We start from the raw sequence: 18,047 nt of genomic DNA on the forward strand, positions 1-18,047 counted from the left end.
AAATTTTCGAATATTAAAAGAGTAAGAGAGAAAAAAACAGAATTATGGGGTTGGAAGAGAGCCTAAGGGTCATCTAGTCCAGGGGTCAGCAAACTTTTTCAGGAAGGGGCCAGTCCACTGTCCCTCAGACCTTGTGGGGGGCTGGACCCACCCTCTCCCCAAAGCACTCCCCCTTGCGAAACGACCCTCTGCCACCACCACTTCGTCTTCAGCAGCGTCCTCTGTCTTGGCAGGGTGCAGAGCCCATGCCACTAGCCTGGGCAGTGGAGGCAGCCTCTGCACTGCTGCCGCTTCCTCCCGCTCGGCTCTTCCCACTTGACCACTTCTGGGTGCCACCCCTTCCTTCCCGCTGAGGCAGCTGAGCAGAAGGAAGTGGCCAAGTGGGAAGAGCCTAGCGGAAGGAAGCGGCGGCGGCGTGGAGGCCTTGCCAGCGTCGCCACCCGCCCAGAGGCATCAGCGGCTTCTGATTGGCTGTAGGAGCTTCCTGCAGCCAATCAGAAGCCGCGTCGTGTCGCAGAAGTCATTCCCCGCACAGCGAGGCCTCCACACTGCGCCGGTTTAGCATGGGGACTGACTGACCAAGCGGGTGGCAGGGTCTGCAAGGTTCGCGGGCCAGATTTAACAAGCCCGGCAGGCCGCATCCAGCCCGTGTGCCTTAGTTTGCCGACCCCTGACCTAGTCTAACCCTTACAATGAAGACTGCCTGAACCAATAGTGTATTAAGAGATAGGATTAGGATTCTAGGGCTTTATGGAACCAACATTTCATCAGTATTTTTTTCCCTTTTTAAAAAAATTTGCATGGTCCACCAATAATCGTTTCATGGCTAGGCAACTTCTAGAATCAGCCATTATGAGGCTCATGCTATTTGTATAACTTGCACAGGCCCACACAAGTAAATGCAAAGCACTGGCAGCAGCTACCAAGAGTTTACCTCACAACCACAGAAGTCCTGGAGGAAATAGGCAAAGCACTGGATGACATTAATGTGCTTCTGACAATCTTTATTGGAATAGCAGATGAACACTTTGGGCCGAGGTCGTTGCCTTTCCACATGGAGAGCAGCAGAATAGGTGGAAGATTCTGAACTCTCCTCATCTAAATGGGAATAGATATTTTCTAAATTGAAACAAAAAGTAAAGGATTTTACTAGCTACATACATATAGGTGCTGCCATTTTTTTCCTGCTTCAGCTTCGAACATTGATACATTTGTCTTAATTTCCCAAAATATTCCATTTTCCCTTCCAACTACAGACACCTTAAAACCAAACCCTCTTCAGCCATTTGACATAGTTGGAAGTTCTTACTGCTTGCCTGTTAAATGAATGCTCACTGACTGTGCCACTGGAGAGCTGCTAATGGAAACATTTGGGTCTAAGAGACATGCACAAACAACTCTCTGCAGGTGCAGATTACTGTCATCCTCTACATCCTCTACAGCTGATCAGGGTTGGCCCTGTCATTAGACACAGTGAGGCAACTTTCAGGGTGTTTTGAAAAGGCATTTGCTGTTCCACCTCAGGCAGCAAGATGCCATGGGCTAGCCCTGTAGCCCATATAGCGCAAATGCAGAGTCTCATCCTAAACATTAGAAAAGTACCACCAGTGTGTCAAGCAGCGAAGTCCAAAAAAATTAACTCTAGCAATGCAAGCAATTTAACTCTGGGTACAACCTGTAGAAGGGCTCTGGTGATGGTGCAACCCTAGCTTTTCCCAGCCTCCACCCCAAGGACTAAAGCCAGGGGTCGGTAACCAGCCCACAAGCCGTACCCAAACTGAGTCACCCGCTAAGCGAGTCTCTGCACACTGTGCTAAACCGGCACTGTGTGGCATGGGGACTTGCTTTCGCGGCGCTGGAAATCGCACCTGCGCAGACACCGACACCAGAAATCGCATCTGCACAGACACAGACACCAGAAATCGCGTCTGCGCAGACGCAGTAAATCATGGGCGAACACGCTCACGAAGGGATCTCCACTGGAATGAACCAGCCCAGGCAAGGTAAACCTTGCTGACCCCTGGACTAAGCCTAGACAAACTTCAGCCATTGCTGAGGCCAAGGGACCTAGGAAGATGTCTGGGAAATCCCGGACATGTCCTCTTTTGGGGGGCCAACATGCCCATCTAGGGGGGATTTTTACATTTTAAAGGAAATGTTTCAGTTTGGGGGGATTTATTTATTTGCTTATTTATTTGGCTTGGGCACAGGCTGCTCTGCATGCTGCGGCTGCTGCTAGCCCAAGCTGGGGAAAGAGGCACATGGGCATGGCGGCAGCCCCTTGTGCCCCTTTCCCTGGCTTGGGCTAGCAGTGGCTCGGGCTATCCTCTTTTACTCTTCAAGATATGGCAACCCTAAAGGGACCACATGACCCAGGAGCTACATACCAAACTACAAGTACTGCTAAGATTGACTGGAGGAGTTGCAGGAGAAAAGGCACACCTCTGGGTAAAGGTCACAGCAGTGTCACCCCTTGCTGAATGGAAATCTCACCACCCAAAGATAAGGCTATAGAGTTTGCTGAGCGAGAGCAAGTTAATCTCAATGTAGGGTTACAGTTAGGCTGGAGATTCCAGCAGCAAAACAGGGCTGAAGGAGAATCACAGACTTGCAGAGTTGGAAGGGATCACAAAGGTCATCTATTTTATTTATTTTATTTATTTAATTTGTATACTGCCCTATATCTGTAAGTGTCAGGGCAGTTCAACCACCCGCAATGCAAGAATCTTTCACCCACTTTGGGGCTCAAACCCTGAAATTAAGAGTCACATGCTCCATCTACAGAGCTATCCAGAGCACTTCTAACAACAGAATCCAGCTTTAGAAACAAATATAATAATAATAATAATAATAATAATAATAATAATAATAATAATAATTATTTATTATTTATACCCCGCCCATCTGGCTGGGTTTCCCCAGCCACTCTGGGCGGCTTCCAAGGTTTCCTTCCAATGTTAGCACTGCTATAGACATTTCTCTCTTATAATTCATGATGTGGAAAAATACAAACCTTGCTGCTTTTTGCGGCACATCACTGTGAAAAGTGTTGCAAATGCAGAGACGACAACCAATGGAACTGTAATGGCTATTGCTCTTATCGGCCCGGCCCATGGGGAGTGCACTTTGAAAAGTAGAGGAAAACCACTAAATTAGCTCTTCACAGATTGTGATATTCTTAACGATCTCACTTTCCTACTGTCATTGCTGGCAAGCCTACATTAACTAAATGGCTTCCCCCCAATACTGATATTTAAATCATATATTTGCAGTATGTCGTTCATTTCTATTAAGTCCACTGTAGTGCATGCATCACAAATAGAGGGCCCCTCTCCCATCTCTATGTAATTGGTATGGGGGGGGGCGCTATTGCAAAAATTCCTCCACCCTATATATCTTTCCATCAATTATCACAATTATAGAATTCACCATCAATCCAGGGAAACTAGCACACAGTAGAGGGTGATACACCAATGGCAGCCAAGAGGGTGCCCTCTGGATGTTGTTAGATTAGACTGCACTACAACTCCCATCATCCCAATTACTTTCCTATGGGTGATGGGAACTGGAGTTCAGCAACTTCTGGAGGGCATCATAATGGCTGTCCTTGCTGTACAAACTCCGCCTTGTAGAACAACCCAACCTCAAACATGCTTCACACTATTTAACATTGTGTGGATAACCCATTACACAGGGTACAGCACTGACGAGAGAGGAAGGGCCTCTGCCCTCTTCTTTTGATGTAATGCAGGGGTTCCCAAACTGTGATCTGCAGACCACCACAAGCTTCATTCAGGTGGTCTGCGGCATGTCTGTGAAAAACACAATCTGAATTCTATGGAATTCAAACTGTAAATACAATATAAGAAATAAAGGAAGCAGCAAAAATACAACATAAGAAATAAAAGAAGCAATTACAATAAAATTAAACATCATATAGCATTTAAGCACGGCACATCACAACTGCTGCAACAGGCGGAATAATCATTAAGTGGTCCACCTCAGCAATTTTCAAGTGATCTATGGAGAAAGACCACAGCTGCAAGAACTTTCAGAGCAAAGGGTCAGTGTAGAGCTGGCCCATAACTTTTAACCTTAACTGGGAGTTAACTGGAGATTAAGAATTATTCTTCAGATGGAAATGGAAAATTAACATCTCTTTCAAGTAGAAATATATCATACCTGGTTTTAATGCATAATGCATTGTTTTCCTTGTTGTATTGGTATCGTCAACCAGCTTTTTAAAAAAGGGAGGAGAAAGAAATTTTAAATGCTTTATAACAATATCTATTTTTAGAGATATGACAAATCACTACTAAGTACCCATGAGTCAAGAAAAAAATGGTGTTACTGGTAAAATAAGAATGGATGAATAAAAGTGATGATTTGCCTGTGTGACTGAGTCCTTTAGCATCAAATACAGAAGCTTAGTATTGCCTCAAACACAATCCTTTTTAATAGAATTGATTTCACAGAATCAACTGTGAAGCATCCAGTAAACAAAGAGCAACCACACGCTGAAAACATGAATGAGCCAGTCTGGCTTTTTTAAAAACAACAACAACAGCAGCAGCAACATAAATTAGAGCTATGAAATTAATTAGACATGTTTGAAAAAAATTAAAAACGTCAAACATGTTGAAGAGTCTCTCCAACCCGCAAATAACGCTAGTGTTAATAAGATAAGAATCAAGGTTTAAAACTCTTCTTTGGATCAAGAGTTACAAAGATAGCTTGATTTCAAGCTACCACCCCTATTTTTTATTTGCAAATAAGCAATCTTTTCACCATGGCAGTAATGTAATGATATAGCATTGTCTAAGTACATTCCCAGCTTCAAAGTAGATGCAAAATGCTGACACCTTTAATTTTGAAGAAGAACAATTTCTGTGAGCCCCAACTTCTCAGACTAAAATAATTGCATTACCTCTATTATATAATCTCCTGGTGAGACATTCTGAAGAATACAGCTTGTGACATCTGTATTTTTTTCCTATGGAGAAATGAAATAAATTGTTTTCTTGTAAGTCATTTCTATGCATTTGAATGCTAAGCAGAAGGTGCACTCCCATTAAAAAGTAGTCAATTTGGAAATTCATACTGCATCTGAAATTCACCCAGTACAAATAAAGGCAAACACAGAACAATGTTATTAAGCCCAAAGATTTTGGAGTCATTGATCAAATGAATGAATGAATGAATGAATATTTATTATTTTTACCCCACCCATCTGGCTGGGTTTTCCCAACCACTTAATGTCTCACATTAAGACTTCAGAGCCCATGACCTAAAATCCAACAGTGAACACAGGGCTGTGTTCCTTCCCAGAGTCAAATGAGAACTCTGCCGCACTCACAGACTGGCTCAGCTGGTTCAGAGCCAAGTGTATCAGACTGCCCAAGGGAGTAGATTCCAAAGACAAATACATATGATTGAAAGCAATCAGTATTTAACCCAAGGAAATTAGAATTGCAGTTCTTGTGGCCTTTGGTGGAAACCTTACATTAGCATTCAATAGAAACTTTAAACGACCCTTAGCCCAGATAGATTGCTTACTGTTCTCAGGTTGCAAAAAAACAACCCCAAAACAAAACTCCCTACCCCCACCCCCAAAATGCAAGAGCACTTGTAAAATTTAAGCCCAACTTCCACTCTCAAAAAGATAGCATGCATTTATACTGATATATGATCAAAACACTGTGGTGTATGTCTGTGCTATCAAGTACTTTACATGCTGCAGTACTAAAGTCTAAACACTGTATTATCCTATTCTATGTGGATCAATCCAATGTGAATAGAAATAACTGCTAAGATCCCATTATTGTGGCACAGAATGATTGAAAGAGATCCAAGTTTTGCACAGTGGGCATGATCCAGGCAATATTGAGCACTTTCAAATCCCATTGATTTCAATGGATAAGTCAGGCACCCAGTGAAATCTATTGAAAAAACCATTGAATTCAAAAATGTTTTAACTTTGGTGGGAGTGTTCCCAATGGGTTTTCCTAGTTAGAAATTCCTGTGAGCAACGTAGCATATTCTTCACTCAGCTGTAATAATCAGTGAACCTTAAAGTTCACTTTAAGTACACTGATGAGGACAGCAACCCCGCACTCATATTACATCACACTCAAGAGATACACTGGCAGCAGGTCTGCTATATCCAGAACACAGTCTAGAAGGGAACATGCAATTTGGAAAACAAAGGGGCGAAATGACAGATGCATGAACAGTTCCTGGAAATTCTACCACTCTTCCCTAATCAGAGGCTATGCTGCTGCTGATGCCAAATGATGTCCACAAACAGAGGGAGCCAATTCACACAGGCCAGTACATTTAGGGAGAAGTATGGCACCGGATCTAGGACTGGCAAGCTGTTTTGCCATTGAAATGGGTGCCCATAACTCTGCCCTCGTTCATCCACTCCACCAGTGTGTTGGGTGCATAGATTCTGTGTGCCTGTTGAGATGCAGCCTGTTTTTCATTTCATCAGCATAGTGGAGCTTCTGCTGAATCCTACTGCTCTTCAGCCAATGTTAACTCCTATACAGTCATACCTTGGTTTTCAAACAGCTTAGTTCTCAAACGTTTTGGCTCCCAAACACTGCAAACCCAGAAGTGACTGTTCCAGTTTGTGAACAATTTTTGGAAGCCGAACATCCGACAAGGCTTCCGTGGCCTCCGATTGGCTGCAGGAGATTCCTATAGCCATTCACTTTGGTTTCCGAATGTTTTAGAAGTCGAATGGACTTCCAGAACGGATTCTGTTCGACTTCCAAGGTATGACTGTGTTAGGAACTGTGCCCTAAATCTGCTGGAAATTAGGTCTGCCAGCACAGAGCTGTTAACACTTAACTATCAGTTAGTCAAATTTATTTGCTAAAAAGCATTGGGCACCACTAAACTACAACCAATCAACTTGTGCGATACATTTTAACATAGATGAGCCCCAGCACATTGGAACCTGTTTCATGCAGTAAAATTTTGTCTGGTCTCTTGGAATGCTAGAACAAACATAGAAACCATGTGACATATTTATCCCTATCAACCAGTACGGAAGATTTTTATTTGTTCTGCTCAAAAAGGAAACTGTCCAAAGAATCTCTTTCAAAAACTTGTCCCTACAGGAATTTTATGCTTAACAGTTTCATGTACAGAGCATTGTGAACCATGTTATAAATCATGCTCAGCCAACCTGTTTGCAAGTCTTCTGTTTGAAGTGTCCTTCGTTTTTAAGTTTGTAGTGCAGATAATAATATCTGAATCCAAAATTATGCGGTGCATGGTCAAAAGACACATGCATATTAAAGCCTTGCTGGGTAACGTTCAGATTCCTTGGCTTCCAGACTATCAAGGAAGAGATATTTAAACATTAATTACTATTTTAGGAAAAACTATTAATTATACAATCTTCATTTAAGGAATACTGAGCAAATATTTCCACTTACAAGGTTTGCAGGCTAAGTTTTCTGGCTGCAGTAGCAGTTCACAGGCTAGCAAGGGGAAAAAACAATAATGGATTCTTTAAAACTCAGGTTTTACAAACAAGTATACACCCTTCCTTTCATCCTTGATGAGTCCAGGTTGGGTTATATCATATATTATATCACAGGCTTCAGAATGTCAAAGAATCATTTATCTGTTACCTGCCTAGAGTCCTTGGAATAAGGCAGGTCAAGGATTCCAACAAATAGCTTACACAAATATAGCAGTTTCCCATAAATTTGCTGGGCATCATATAAAAAGCAGGACCTCCTTAACACCAGCAAGTCATGTGACCCTCACTAAGTGAAGAAGAGGAAAAAGAGAACCCCAGGGTCTCTTAACAATTGCTTAATTGTAGCATCAAGCAATTATAGCATGAAGCTTTGAAAAAATGGATTCAGACAATCAGGTTACTCATAGGATGGCTGCAATTGTCATTTGAATCTTATCCTGATAGGTGACAAGCAGAGGCACAACCTTATGATGCTATTTTACCTTCCTAAAACCAATCATGGGGAGATGGGGGGAGGGCCAGAGCAATCTGAATGCCATTAAATGAACTTATTATTAATGTATCAAAACATTTCTTAACACTTCCTGTATTGTTGACTCTGATTCCCATTCCCATCTTTCTCTCCAAGGCCTCCAAATTTATGTGAAGTAGATTTTAGCTGGAAGTGGAAACTTCGGCGTTTCAAGTTGCTACCTGCTTTCCTTAAGACACAAGACACAGGTACCTTTAAAAGCAGAAAGCCGCAATTGCCAATGCACTTACGCCGAGTTCTGAAGAAAAATGGGTGGTAGTTGCTTTCGTTCTTAATGGATGGGAAAGGGACAACCTTCACAAAGTAGTCAGTTTCAAATTTCAGATTGAGAAAAGACTGAGACTCCACTCCCTGCAAATGGTTGGGGGAGGGGGGGAGAGAAAGAGAAGACAGAAATTAAAGCCAGTCAGTAACGTATTTTAAAGCTTGCTGCATGGTCAACTTGAGTGCAAGTATGTTTATTTGCCATCTTTTTTCTTTGCCAGTGCTTGAAGCACATGGGAACCAAAAGGGGACTAGACCCCTTACTTTTTTGAATGACTTAATTAACAACTCTCTTAAAGAGGGCACAGGCGGGTTCATGATTTTGCAGAAACTAGGGCTGGTGGGAGTCAGGAGTTTGTAAAAGCCTCTCTCTCTCATAAAGTGCTGGTTCTTGGTATAAACACAAGCTAGAAGTCTCTTAGCTTGTCCCATAATATTCTGATCAGAAGCAACCCCTCCCCCTGCAAAGTAGTCATACACTTTCCTTCTGGCACTTCATAGAACTATTTCCTTGCTGCAAAGAGGTAAGCAGGGGAATTTTCAAAGAAGAGTAGTATGCTGTGCTCTGATAAAAACAGGGAAAATGTGTTCTAAAAATCAAGGTCACGTGTACCAGAAGCTCCACTAACTTCAAATAGGCTTCTCATAAAATAATAGTTCTGGATTTTTTACCCAAATTATTCAACACTTTCTTAAAAAAATACTATTTCCTTAAAATACACTACTTACAGTCCATTTATAACTTGAATTCAGCTGCTTTGGGTCTTTTAAGACCAACTGTTGACATTGTCTTCCCTCTGATTTTAACTCTTCAAGTATTACTCGAAAACCCTTCAGAAATTCAATACCTGCATACATTTAAACAAAAATTAAAAAATACATATTTAAAGGCTGGATGTGTATGTGTGTTTTATATATGATGGATATATTATTCATCAGCTGGTTCCTTCCATGTGACCTTCCCCTCCAAAAAAACTTTGTACTATTAATGGTGCATCATATGAAAAAGCCACACTACAGTGGTTCCCACAGCGCTGAGCTAATGCTGGAAGAGGCTCTGTGATATTAAAATGCCTGGTGCCAACCTGCAAATAGCCACATTTTTCTTTTTTAATGTAGCATGTGTAGCACATAATAGCACATGTAGCCTCTCTATCATGCTTTTAAAAATTTGCTAGATGATGAGCACAAGCTGCGCTTACATCCTGCTCAGAGGCAGGCAGCCACAAAAGTTGTCTGACCTTGGCACGAAGCCAAGGCATTTGGATGTCAGGCCTGTGTCCCTGAGCATGTGCTGAGGAGCACTTGAGAGCACCTCTCATGAACAGCAAACAGTGCCTCCAAAGTACAATTCAACTTGAAAGAGCCTCAGGCCCCAAGCTTGGAGATAGGAAGAAAGTCCAAAAACACCTACTGAATTTCAGAAGTGTTCAAAGTGGCTACAGTTCTGAAAACGTCAGATGAAATTTGGTTTGGATGAGGATCATGTTAAAAATGGTTACAAGGCTCAGAAACAAAGGGTGGGTTTTTTCTTTTTGTTTTTAAGACAAGGTGCTTTGCATAACTGGCCTACAAAGAATCTTGTAAATCACACACACTTCAGAAGAAAGGCTAAGTTTGCAATCTACAGTGCTTATACCATTCATGAACAAAACAGATTCTGAGTAAGAGGCTGAGGTGAAAAAAGAATCTAAGCACAGCGCTTGATAACTGTGTGTGTTTATAAAGTCTGGGGGACGCTCCCATAGTCCAAAAGTACGTAAACCAAAACTGGATTACCATAGTTCAACTCTGGATATTTGTTGCGTTTGAATGCAGGTTTCGAAAATACACACACACACACATCTTATTTCAGAGCTCTAAATGATCTTGCAATGGGAAATACAAATGAGCCACCCACTGTGTTCTTAATATTTAGAGGAACAAAAGCAGTGTTTGTGCTAACATATAGACCATGAAAGAGAAGAGTTAACGGGCTCCCTGTTACCTGAGATCCTTCAACTACAGTTCTCTCTTGATGCTTTCAGAAGGATTAACCTCTGATCATTACAAGAGAAAGCACCAAGCTTTGTATCCCGTGGAGATTGGATGCAGCCAAACCTGCAGCTGCAGATTACCAATTCAGTAACTCTGCACTCTTCGAAGCATTGAGTATCACTTTCACATTCCTTCTCTCTATCTGCTCATTGTTTTCAATTCAAAATTCATCAGCGGTAAGCTGCATGTTATCAAGCTTTAGACATTTTTCTATTTCCACAAAATATATTTACTAATTCTTCAGCAAAGTACATTTCTATAATCAGTTCATGACCTCAGCCCTTTTGAAAGGCTAACAGATTTAAACACACACTGAAAGACACAATTGTTCTGTAAGGTGTATCCCTGCATTGAATTTTGTTTATAAATGCTGTTTATACTTTCCTTACTTTATTCTTGGAAGGTACAAGAATTCACTAAAATCTATTTCCAATTAAGCATGTCTCAAATCACAATTGTAAATGGAAAGCAGGAGAGGCACAAACAATCTAACCTAGAGGGGGGTGAATCAAATTGTGCACCTTTAAGAACCAGTGATTTTAATGGGAGAGGGTTAAACATGCTCCCAACCATTCAAACCTAATCTAGGCTGAAACTGATTTTCAAAGGACTTCTTAAAGATTTAGCAATTGTACAGAACTTGCCCTTTTTTAAAAAATGGCGAGAGTACCATTTGAAACATTGCAAATAAGTGTCCTTCAGGCTAGAGTGCTTAGTTTAGCTTATTTGGACAGCCTGCAGCTCTTTTCCTAACAAATTTTTCTCAAGTTTCTAGCCCAAATTTTAGGGGGATTAATTTCAGGAGATTTGAGAAGACCCGTAAGGTGACAAGAGCAATTCTACTTGGAGTGTCCATGAACAGAAGTCATCAACTAATTGCTACTACAAAGGGCACATGAGCACAATTTCTTTTTTATTCTACTCACCAATGGGATTTGCTGTCCACAGTATTGTCACGGCAACTTGATCAGAGCATGCATACTGGCTAATAGTGATGTTCTGTACATCACCAATTACATGCTTTCCCAGTGAGCTCAAATAAGGAGTACAGTCTAAAGAAAGAACAATTGGGTGAAATACATTTAATCCAGGCCTTACGCAAAGACACATTCAAGAGCTTAGCCAATACACTTTTTAAAAAAAGAGTTCTGCAGAAGATGTTCCTGCTATCTATCAAGCCTCATAATTTTGTTCTCTAGATGACTGCTCTGAGATCACCACCATGATATAACTATAAATTAGTGAAAGCTCCTATTCTGCTGCACAATTCAAATGAAGGACAGCAAGAGCTTCCTATTAGCAAAAATAGAAACCTGTCTTTTAATAGGAAGTTTTGAGCAAGAACTTCCTGCAACATCTGGATCAAATTAATAGCTAGCTTTCCATTTTTCGATTCCTGTTGCTAAGGCTTTATGCTCAAAAATGACAATCTTATTCCATTACTTTTGATTTCTTTTCAGAAGAACAAAGAACAGATTTCGGGCAAATAAATCTTTTGTACTTGACAGAAAATAGCTTTTAAGAATACTGACTAGGGAAAGGCGGAAAAAAGGTATCCATGGTCCATATTAGAAATAAACCATTAATGACAAAATTTTATGTACTATGAGATAGGATCCAATGTTAACAAGGAAAGACAATTCAGCAAGAATTAACATTGTAAATTATTCACTTTTATGGGGTTAAACGTGGGTGGATCGTAGCCTGGCTCTCTAGTCTCTGTTATTTCCTCATGGTGATGAAGGCTGCAGTCATTATGAAATACCCTGTATGCAGCAACTACAGTAGTGAGAGTATACAAGAATGGCTCCCTTGGACATCCTTTCTTCCAAAGCCCAACCAAAGATCCAGTAAAAACCAGTATCATCTGCCTTATTTGCATAAGCATGCCATAGCATGTAAGTAGCTTAAAGCCCTTTAATTCTCTTCTCGGTGAACAAGTGTGCTGCTGCAGTTAGAGCACCATCCCTAGTGAGATCCAGCAGGCTTCTTTCCATTCTAGATGAGCCACTTAAGACAATTCTTATTCAAACAGGCATCCCTCAGTTACCAGAGCTCTCTGAATTTTACTGTTCTGTTTATTTGTTCTGGTGAGGTTGCTTTTTATTGATTTATCATTTTAATCGTCTTTGTTGTTACAAATTGTGTTTGTACACTGCTTTGATATTATGCATACACAGTTTTTTATGTTGTTACCTGTAACAGCCCTACATTGGGTGCATTAACCTCTGGCCCTCCAAATGTTGCAGGAATTTAACTCCCATGATGAGATCATTGACAAAGCTGGCTAAGGCTGATGCTCAACAACGTCTGGGAGATTAGCCACTCTGCTCTAAATAATTAGATTAACTAAATAAAATGTGCTAATTCAACAATTCTCTATTATCACTGTTGATTTTTAAAAAAAAATAGATTACTTCAATACATGGTGTTAAAAACTCATTTAATACATTAACAAATGAAATGAGTAAACGTGTTTCCAGAGGAAACAGGAAGGAGAACTTACTGTCATACTTAAAGGTGATATTAAGTAACCCGGGATTCTTTCCAATTGGCGATAAAGCCTACAGAGAAACAAAAGAAAAGTTTGTTGTACACTAATTACTTTGAATTTGAAGATAAATTGGACTCAGCTCACACATGAATTCATTTGGCTCTTCTATCTCTGATGCCTTTAGCTGAACGTTAACTGCCTCCATTGGAAAGCATTGTGCTTCAAGTGATCTTTTGTTAGGAGTACCTGTCCAGATCAGAAGTCAGGAAGAAACCAAGTAAAAGTATGAAATCCATACAACTGTGATAGCTATTTAATGTATTTAGGTTGCACACATAGAATCAAGAACATGTGAAAAATTAGCTCTACACACACACACACACTTATTCTTCAGGTAAATAAACTAATGCTTGCATAGAACAAGCTTAACTGAGATTAAAGTAATGTTGTGATAGAATAACTTGGGAATGAGGCACATCAGCACTTGAAGACTCTTCAGTAAAGAAAACTGCATTTTCAGACATCTGAATTTGCAGCCTACACAGAATATCTACCCTTGTTCCAACACTTTGAACATCTTGTACTACCACTAAAAATTGATACTCAAGAATGAATAATGAAAATAATAGCTATATTATCTAACTACAGTTGACTATTTCCTTTCTTTCACAAAGCTTTTGCAAAACCTGCCTGGGCAGCTTCTTTAAACCACCCCTCGGCACTATTCTTGGCCTCTATAATTGTGGTAGGAAAACCAAGCACGGTTTTCTATTCTCTCAGTACAATCAATGGATTAAATTCATTCCCTACCTCCTACAGAGTTGCAACACAAGTGAATTTAGGTTAGGAACTCCAGGCTAAAAGTTTGTTTTTCACTTTGAGAGGCTTTTCATCCTGTGGGAATGTATTGGAGAACTGTTCTGAGTGATCCTGCATTTCAGCTTCCAGCCATTCCATGTTAAAATTTAAATCAGCTGCTGATCAGATATTCACTGCTTATAAAGCACTAATACCTGACCAATTATGACTATTTACTGGGTTGGGATTTTACTGTTCAAGCATTCCTTTAAGATGCCAGATACTCTTACCAGCTCAGAGGAAAACTGTTATCCATTTTAACAGGATGCCAATTTTAAAAGCGTTCCATATTTTCTAAAGCCATGTGGTGTGAGTAATGGTTAAGAGCATCAGACTAGGACCTGAGAGACCCCACTAAAGTCCCAACTCAGCTATCAAGTTCACTGGCTGACCTTGGGCCAGTCACTGCCTAACCTACCTAACAGGGTTGTTGTGGGGGGGGGGGTTAAATGAAGAGGGAGAGAACCATGTACACCACCTCCAGCTCCTCTGAGAAAAAGGTGGGCTATAAATGCCATAAATAAAATAAAATGAATAAAACATGGAAAATCAAACTCCTGGCAGTATTAGGTTACGAATGAATACTAATTGTGCTCACAAAACATGTAGAGGAATCCCAATGAGATACAATTATTATTTATTACTCAGCAGTCCTCTGTAAGTTCCTCCCAAGAGATGTATGCTAATAGGTGTATGGTTACAAAGCAGAGAAGGAGAAACTTTTCTAGTCTGAGAGCCACATTCACTCAAATGTACAGTGGTACCTCAGGTTAAGAACTTAATTCGTTCTGGAGGTCCGTTCTTAACCTGAAACTGTTCTTAACCTGAGGCACCACTTTAGCTAATGTGGCCTCCTGCTGCCGCTGCCACTGCTGCATTTCTGTTCCCATCCTGAAGCAAAGTTATTAACCCAAGGTACTATTTCTGGGTTAGAAGAGTCTGTAACCTGAAGCGCCTGTAACCCGAGGTGCCACTGTAATCTTCCGGAGCCATATGTCAGTGGTGGACAGAGCAAGGGGTGGAACTCTTACCCACTACATTCCAGCAGCCAAACAGGAGTCAGTGGTTTCTACATAGGCAAGCAAGAGGATTGCATAGTCACGCTATATCTCTTCCTCAGCCTCCATTCAGTCCTCTTCCTATAAAGCAAGAGCAACAAGCTATGCAAGGCACAGTGTGGGTTTCAGTAGCCGTGTGAAATATTGGTCTTGCTTTGGGGACAATTGTGTCTCTACTGTCTTAGCAACAGAAGCACAAGTTTTACAGTGGAACCTTCGTTCTCAAACAAATGCCTTGGTACTCGAACATTTGGGCTTCTGAACGCCGAAAACCCGAAAATAAATATTCTGGTTTTCGAACATTTTTTGGAACCCAAATGTCTGCTGTGGTTATTGGCTATTGTTTCCAGGGCGCCTGCACCAATCGGAAGCTGGGCCTTGGTTTTCGAACGTTTTGGAAGTCGAACGGACTTCCGGAACGGATTACATTTGAGAACCAAGGTTCCACTGTAGTATCAAGTGGCTCCAATGCAGAGTGTAGTATAACCAGCTACTTGCATCTTGGGCTGCTAGGGCTGTCATCCAGGTTGGATGCTTCAACAGCCAGCCAACAAGTGTGTCGTTCCAGTGCAAGGGATTAGGCCACCTGCCATATAATTTCTATACTACATGTGTTGGCCCGCAAGCAAAAAAGCATTTCCACCCCTTGGTCTATCCTGATGGTACAGTGGCTCTCTAGAATCTCTCTCAGTCTTGCTACCTAAAAAAACCTTATAACAAGAGACTGAACATGGGGTGAAAAACACGTACTTCACCACTCAGCTATGGCCTATCCCCCAAGTCCTTCATAGGGGTTTAAGGAACTGCAAAACCATGGTGTGTCTCGATTAGACACGCTCCTGCAAATTTGCAGGAGGCCATGTTTGGTAACAGTGCTGCACTAAACAAAAGGATTCTGTATCATCAGAAGCATGTATAAACCTGTACTGTCGCTCACCAACTTTAAAAAGTCAAAAGCAGGTGTAGGGAAGGGAAAACAATGCATCCGGCTGTAATTAGCATCTGAGTCAAATCTCTTTTTAAGGAGATGTAAACTGCTACTTAAAGGATCAAAACAGATACTGTTTAGTGCTTTCAGAGTGCACCTTGTAATCTGGCTACCCTGTCTAGTTGCCTTTTCATTTGCTTATCTTATCTTTAGGTTTGAGCATATCAAGTTTAAAAAGGTTTCCTGAAACAGGAAGGAGGCAAAATTACCTCCCAGTAGTCTCTTCTGTTGTCGCTAAATTATGCCTTGTTAGAAGCAGATGAAAACCTTTTCAGTCATTTACTACTAAACAAGAACATAGGCCAGCCACAAAAAGGGTGGGGGAAATGTTTTTACTATAGTGGGTTTGTTGTTGGCCTATGGTAAACTCATCCACTTTATGTTACGAGTGCTTGCCACAGAGAACATAGGCCATAGTGGTCAGGACTGGATTAGTTGCTGTGTGAAAGCACCATACAATCTGCATCAGTCCCCTGATGATAAATCCAGGGCCTAGTTAGTTGGAACACACACTGCTGAAAAAGGAGAAAGAAGAAGGTGAGCTATACTGCAACACTGAATACTATTTGGTGTCAAGAGCAATGCCCATTCTCACAATCCCCTCTATACATGACAATGCAGCATTGAGTCAACGTGTGCAGCTTATCAAAGATCCTCTTTGTCAGCCTCCTCAGGTTAAAGTATTCTGCATTCATAACTGCCTCAGCACATGGCTCTTGTCGGGGTCTGGCCCCGCCAGACAGCAGGGTGAAGAAGTGATATAATAATAATAATAATAAATAATAATAATAATAATATATTATTTATACCCCACCCATCTGGCTGAGTCTCCCCAGCCACTCTGGGCGGCTTCAGGAGGCACTCTGAAGAGAATTATTGGTCTCTGAATGGTGCAGCGAGGCTTCTTTAATGCATTGGGATGAGCAGGGTGTGTGTGTGTGTGTGTGTGTGTGTGTGTGTGTGTGTGTGTTAAAACCACAACAGCTATACCCCAAGCCAAGCAGAGTCAGAAGAACTGACCTTTCAAAATGTGCTACCACCATACTTAGGTAGCACTGTGCTATCCATTTCACTTCTGTTGGTTTATGTATTGTTTTTCTGCCTTTAACTTCCTGCCCCAGGCGTTTCAGAACTTTAAAATACCAAAGGATGACAAAAGAGAACATTTAAACACCAAGTGCACAAAATAGAGCAGGTAGTAATTAAAATAAATCAAAAGCCTAGCAGAAAAGCTTGTGCATACACCAAGCACTGAAAGCACCTGGCTTCCTGCAAATAGTCCTGGGAAGTGTAGTTTGCCCCACAGAGCTACAATTTTAAGAAATCTTAACAAACTGCAGTTCCCAGGGTTGTTTGGGAGCAGTCATGTTTTTTGTTAGGTCCTAGCCCTAAAAAGCAGCTTATCAAAATTAAATGTTTTGAAAATATTTATTGGTTACAGTTATATCCCACAATCTCTACAAGAAGTTCAAGCTGGTGTCTATGGCCCTCCCCTTTCTGATTTTATGCTCGCAAAAACCCTGAGGGTTGGTTAGGCTGAGAGACAGTGACTGGCCCAAAATCATGAACGACTATTAAGAGCTGAGTTTGTTTACACTATGTTTTCAATCTGGATATGAATGCCTCTTTATACTACTTTAATGGCTAGTGTTTTGCAATATACTGAGAACTTTATAAATGCATGCTATACCATTTGTCCCAACTCTCTTCTGAATGACTTCAACTACTTTAGTTAGCTATTATTCCCAAATTGTAAGCACAGAATTCTATCTCAACCCTTTTCATAACTTTGTTGAGCTGATGGAAGAAAGGTGGAAGATGAAAGAAAAAAAATAAATACATTTTCAAAAGTATTCCAACATGAAAGCATAAGTGAAGTATTGTTGTGATTCATTCGAACAGGACCTGCTGCCAGAAGTCCTAAGAACAACAACTGCAATTTATTTGCAAATGAGGCCTACTTGAAATGTTGCTATTTTAGTTATTATTTTTTTGGTATTCAGGATGAAAGTGCCAGGTATATACTATTTGGCCCCAAGCCTCTGCAACACAGCCAGAGGCCTAACTAATGAATAAGGACCTTAAATTGGCCAATGGCTAAACTAATAAGTGCCTATCTGTTATGGTCATTTCCTGTATAAGCTTTGAACTTGAAAGCATACTACTTTGTTCCCCAAGCATATGAGTTTAATAAAACACCTACAGACACATGGGCTTGAAATTCAAACTACCACGCAGCTACACTATTTAATTAGCTCGCAATTAAGACTTGTTTCAGGTATATCTTACTTTAACTATAAATGTAAATGTATTGCCTC

At 40.9% G+C, this 18,047-nt stretch overlaps 1 protein-coding gene across 1 annotated transcript in view; it reads right to left on the bottom strand.

Annotated features, from left to right (window-relative positions):
- Positions 1-18,047, bottom strand: part of IL17RD (interleukin 17 receptor D) — a 59,859-nt gene that overhangs the window by 9,182 nt on the left and 32,630 nt on the right. Inside the window, exons 2-11 of the mRNA XM_083489310.1 lie at positions 12,838-12,895; positions 11,258-11,383; positions 9,024-9,142; positions 8,261-8,381; positions 7,449-7,493; positions 7,196-7,347; positions 4,928-4,993; positions 4,183-4,237; positions 3,014-3,124; positions 935-1,119 (exon numbers count right to left, since the gene is read on the bottom strand). Coding sequence (XP_083345436.1) covers positions 935-1,119; positions 3,014-3,124; positions 4,183-4,237; positions 4,928-4,993; positions 7,196-7,347; positions 7,449-7,493; positions 8,261-8,381; positions 9,024-9,142; positions 11,258-11,383; positions 12,838-12,895 — 1,038 coding nt within the window. The remainder of the gene's footprint in view (positions 1-934; positions 1,120-3,013; positions 3,125-4,182; positions 4,238-4,927; positions 4,994-7,195; positions 7,348-7,448; positions 7,494-8,260; positions 8,382-9,023; positions 9,143-11,257; positions 11,384-12,837; positions 12,896-18,047) is intronic.

The sequence above is a fragment of the Podarcis liolepis genome, assembly GCF_965112155.1.
Source record: "Podarcis liolepis genome assembly, chromosome: 2".
Classification (NCBI taxonomy): Eukaryota; Metazoa; Chordata; class Lepidosauria; order Squamata; family Lacertidae; genus Podarcis; species Podarcis liolepis.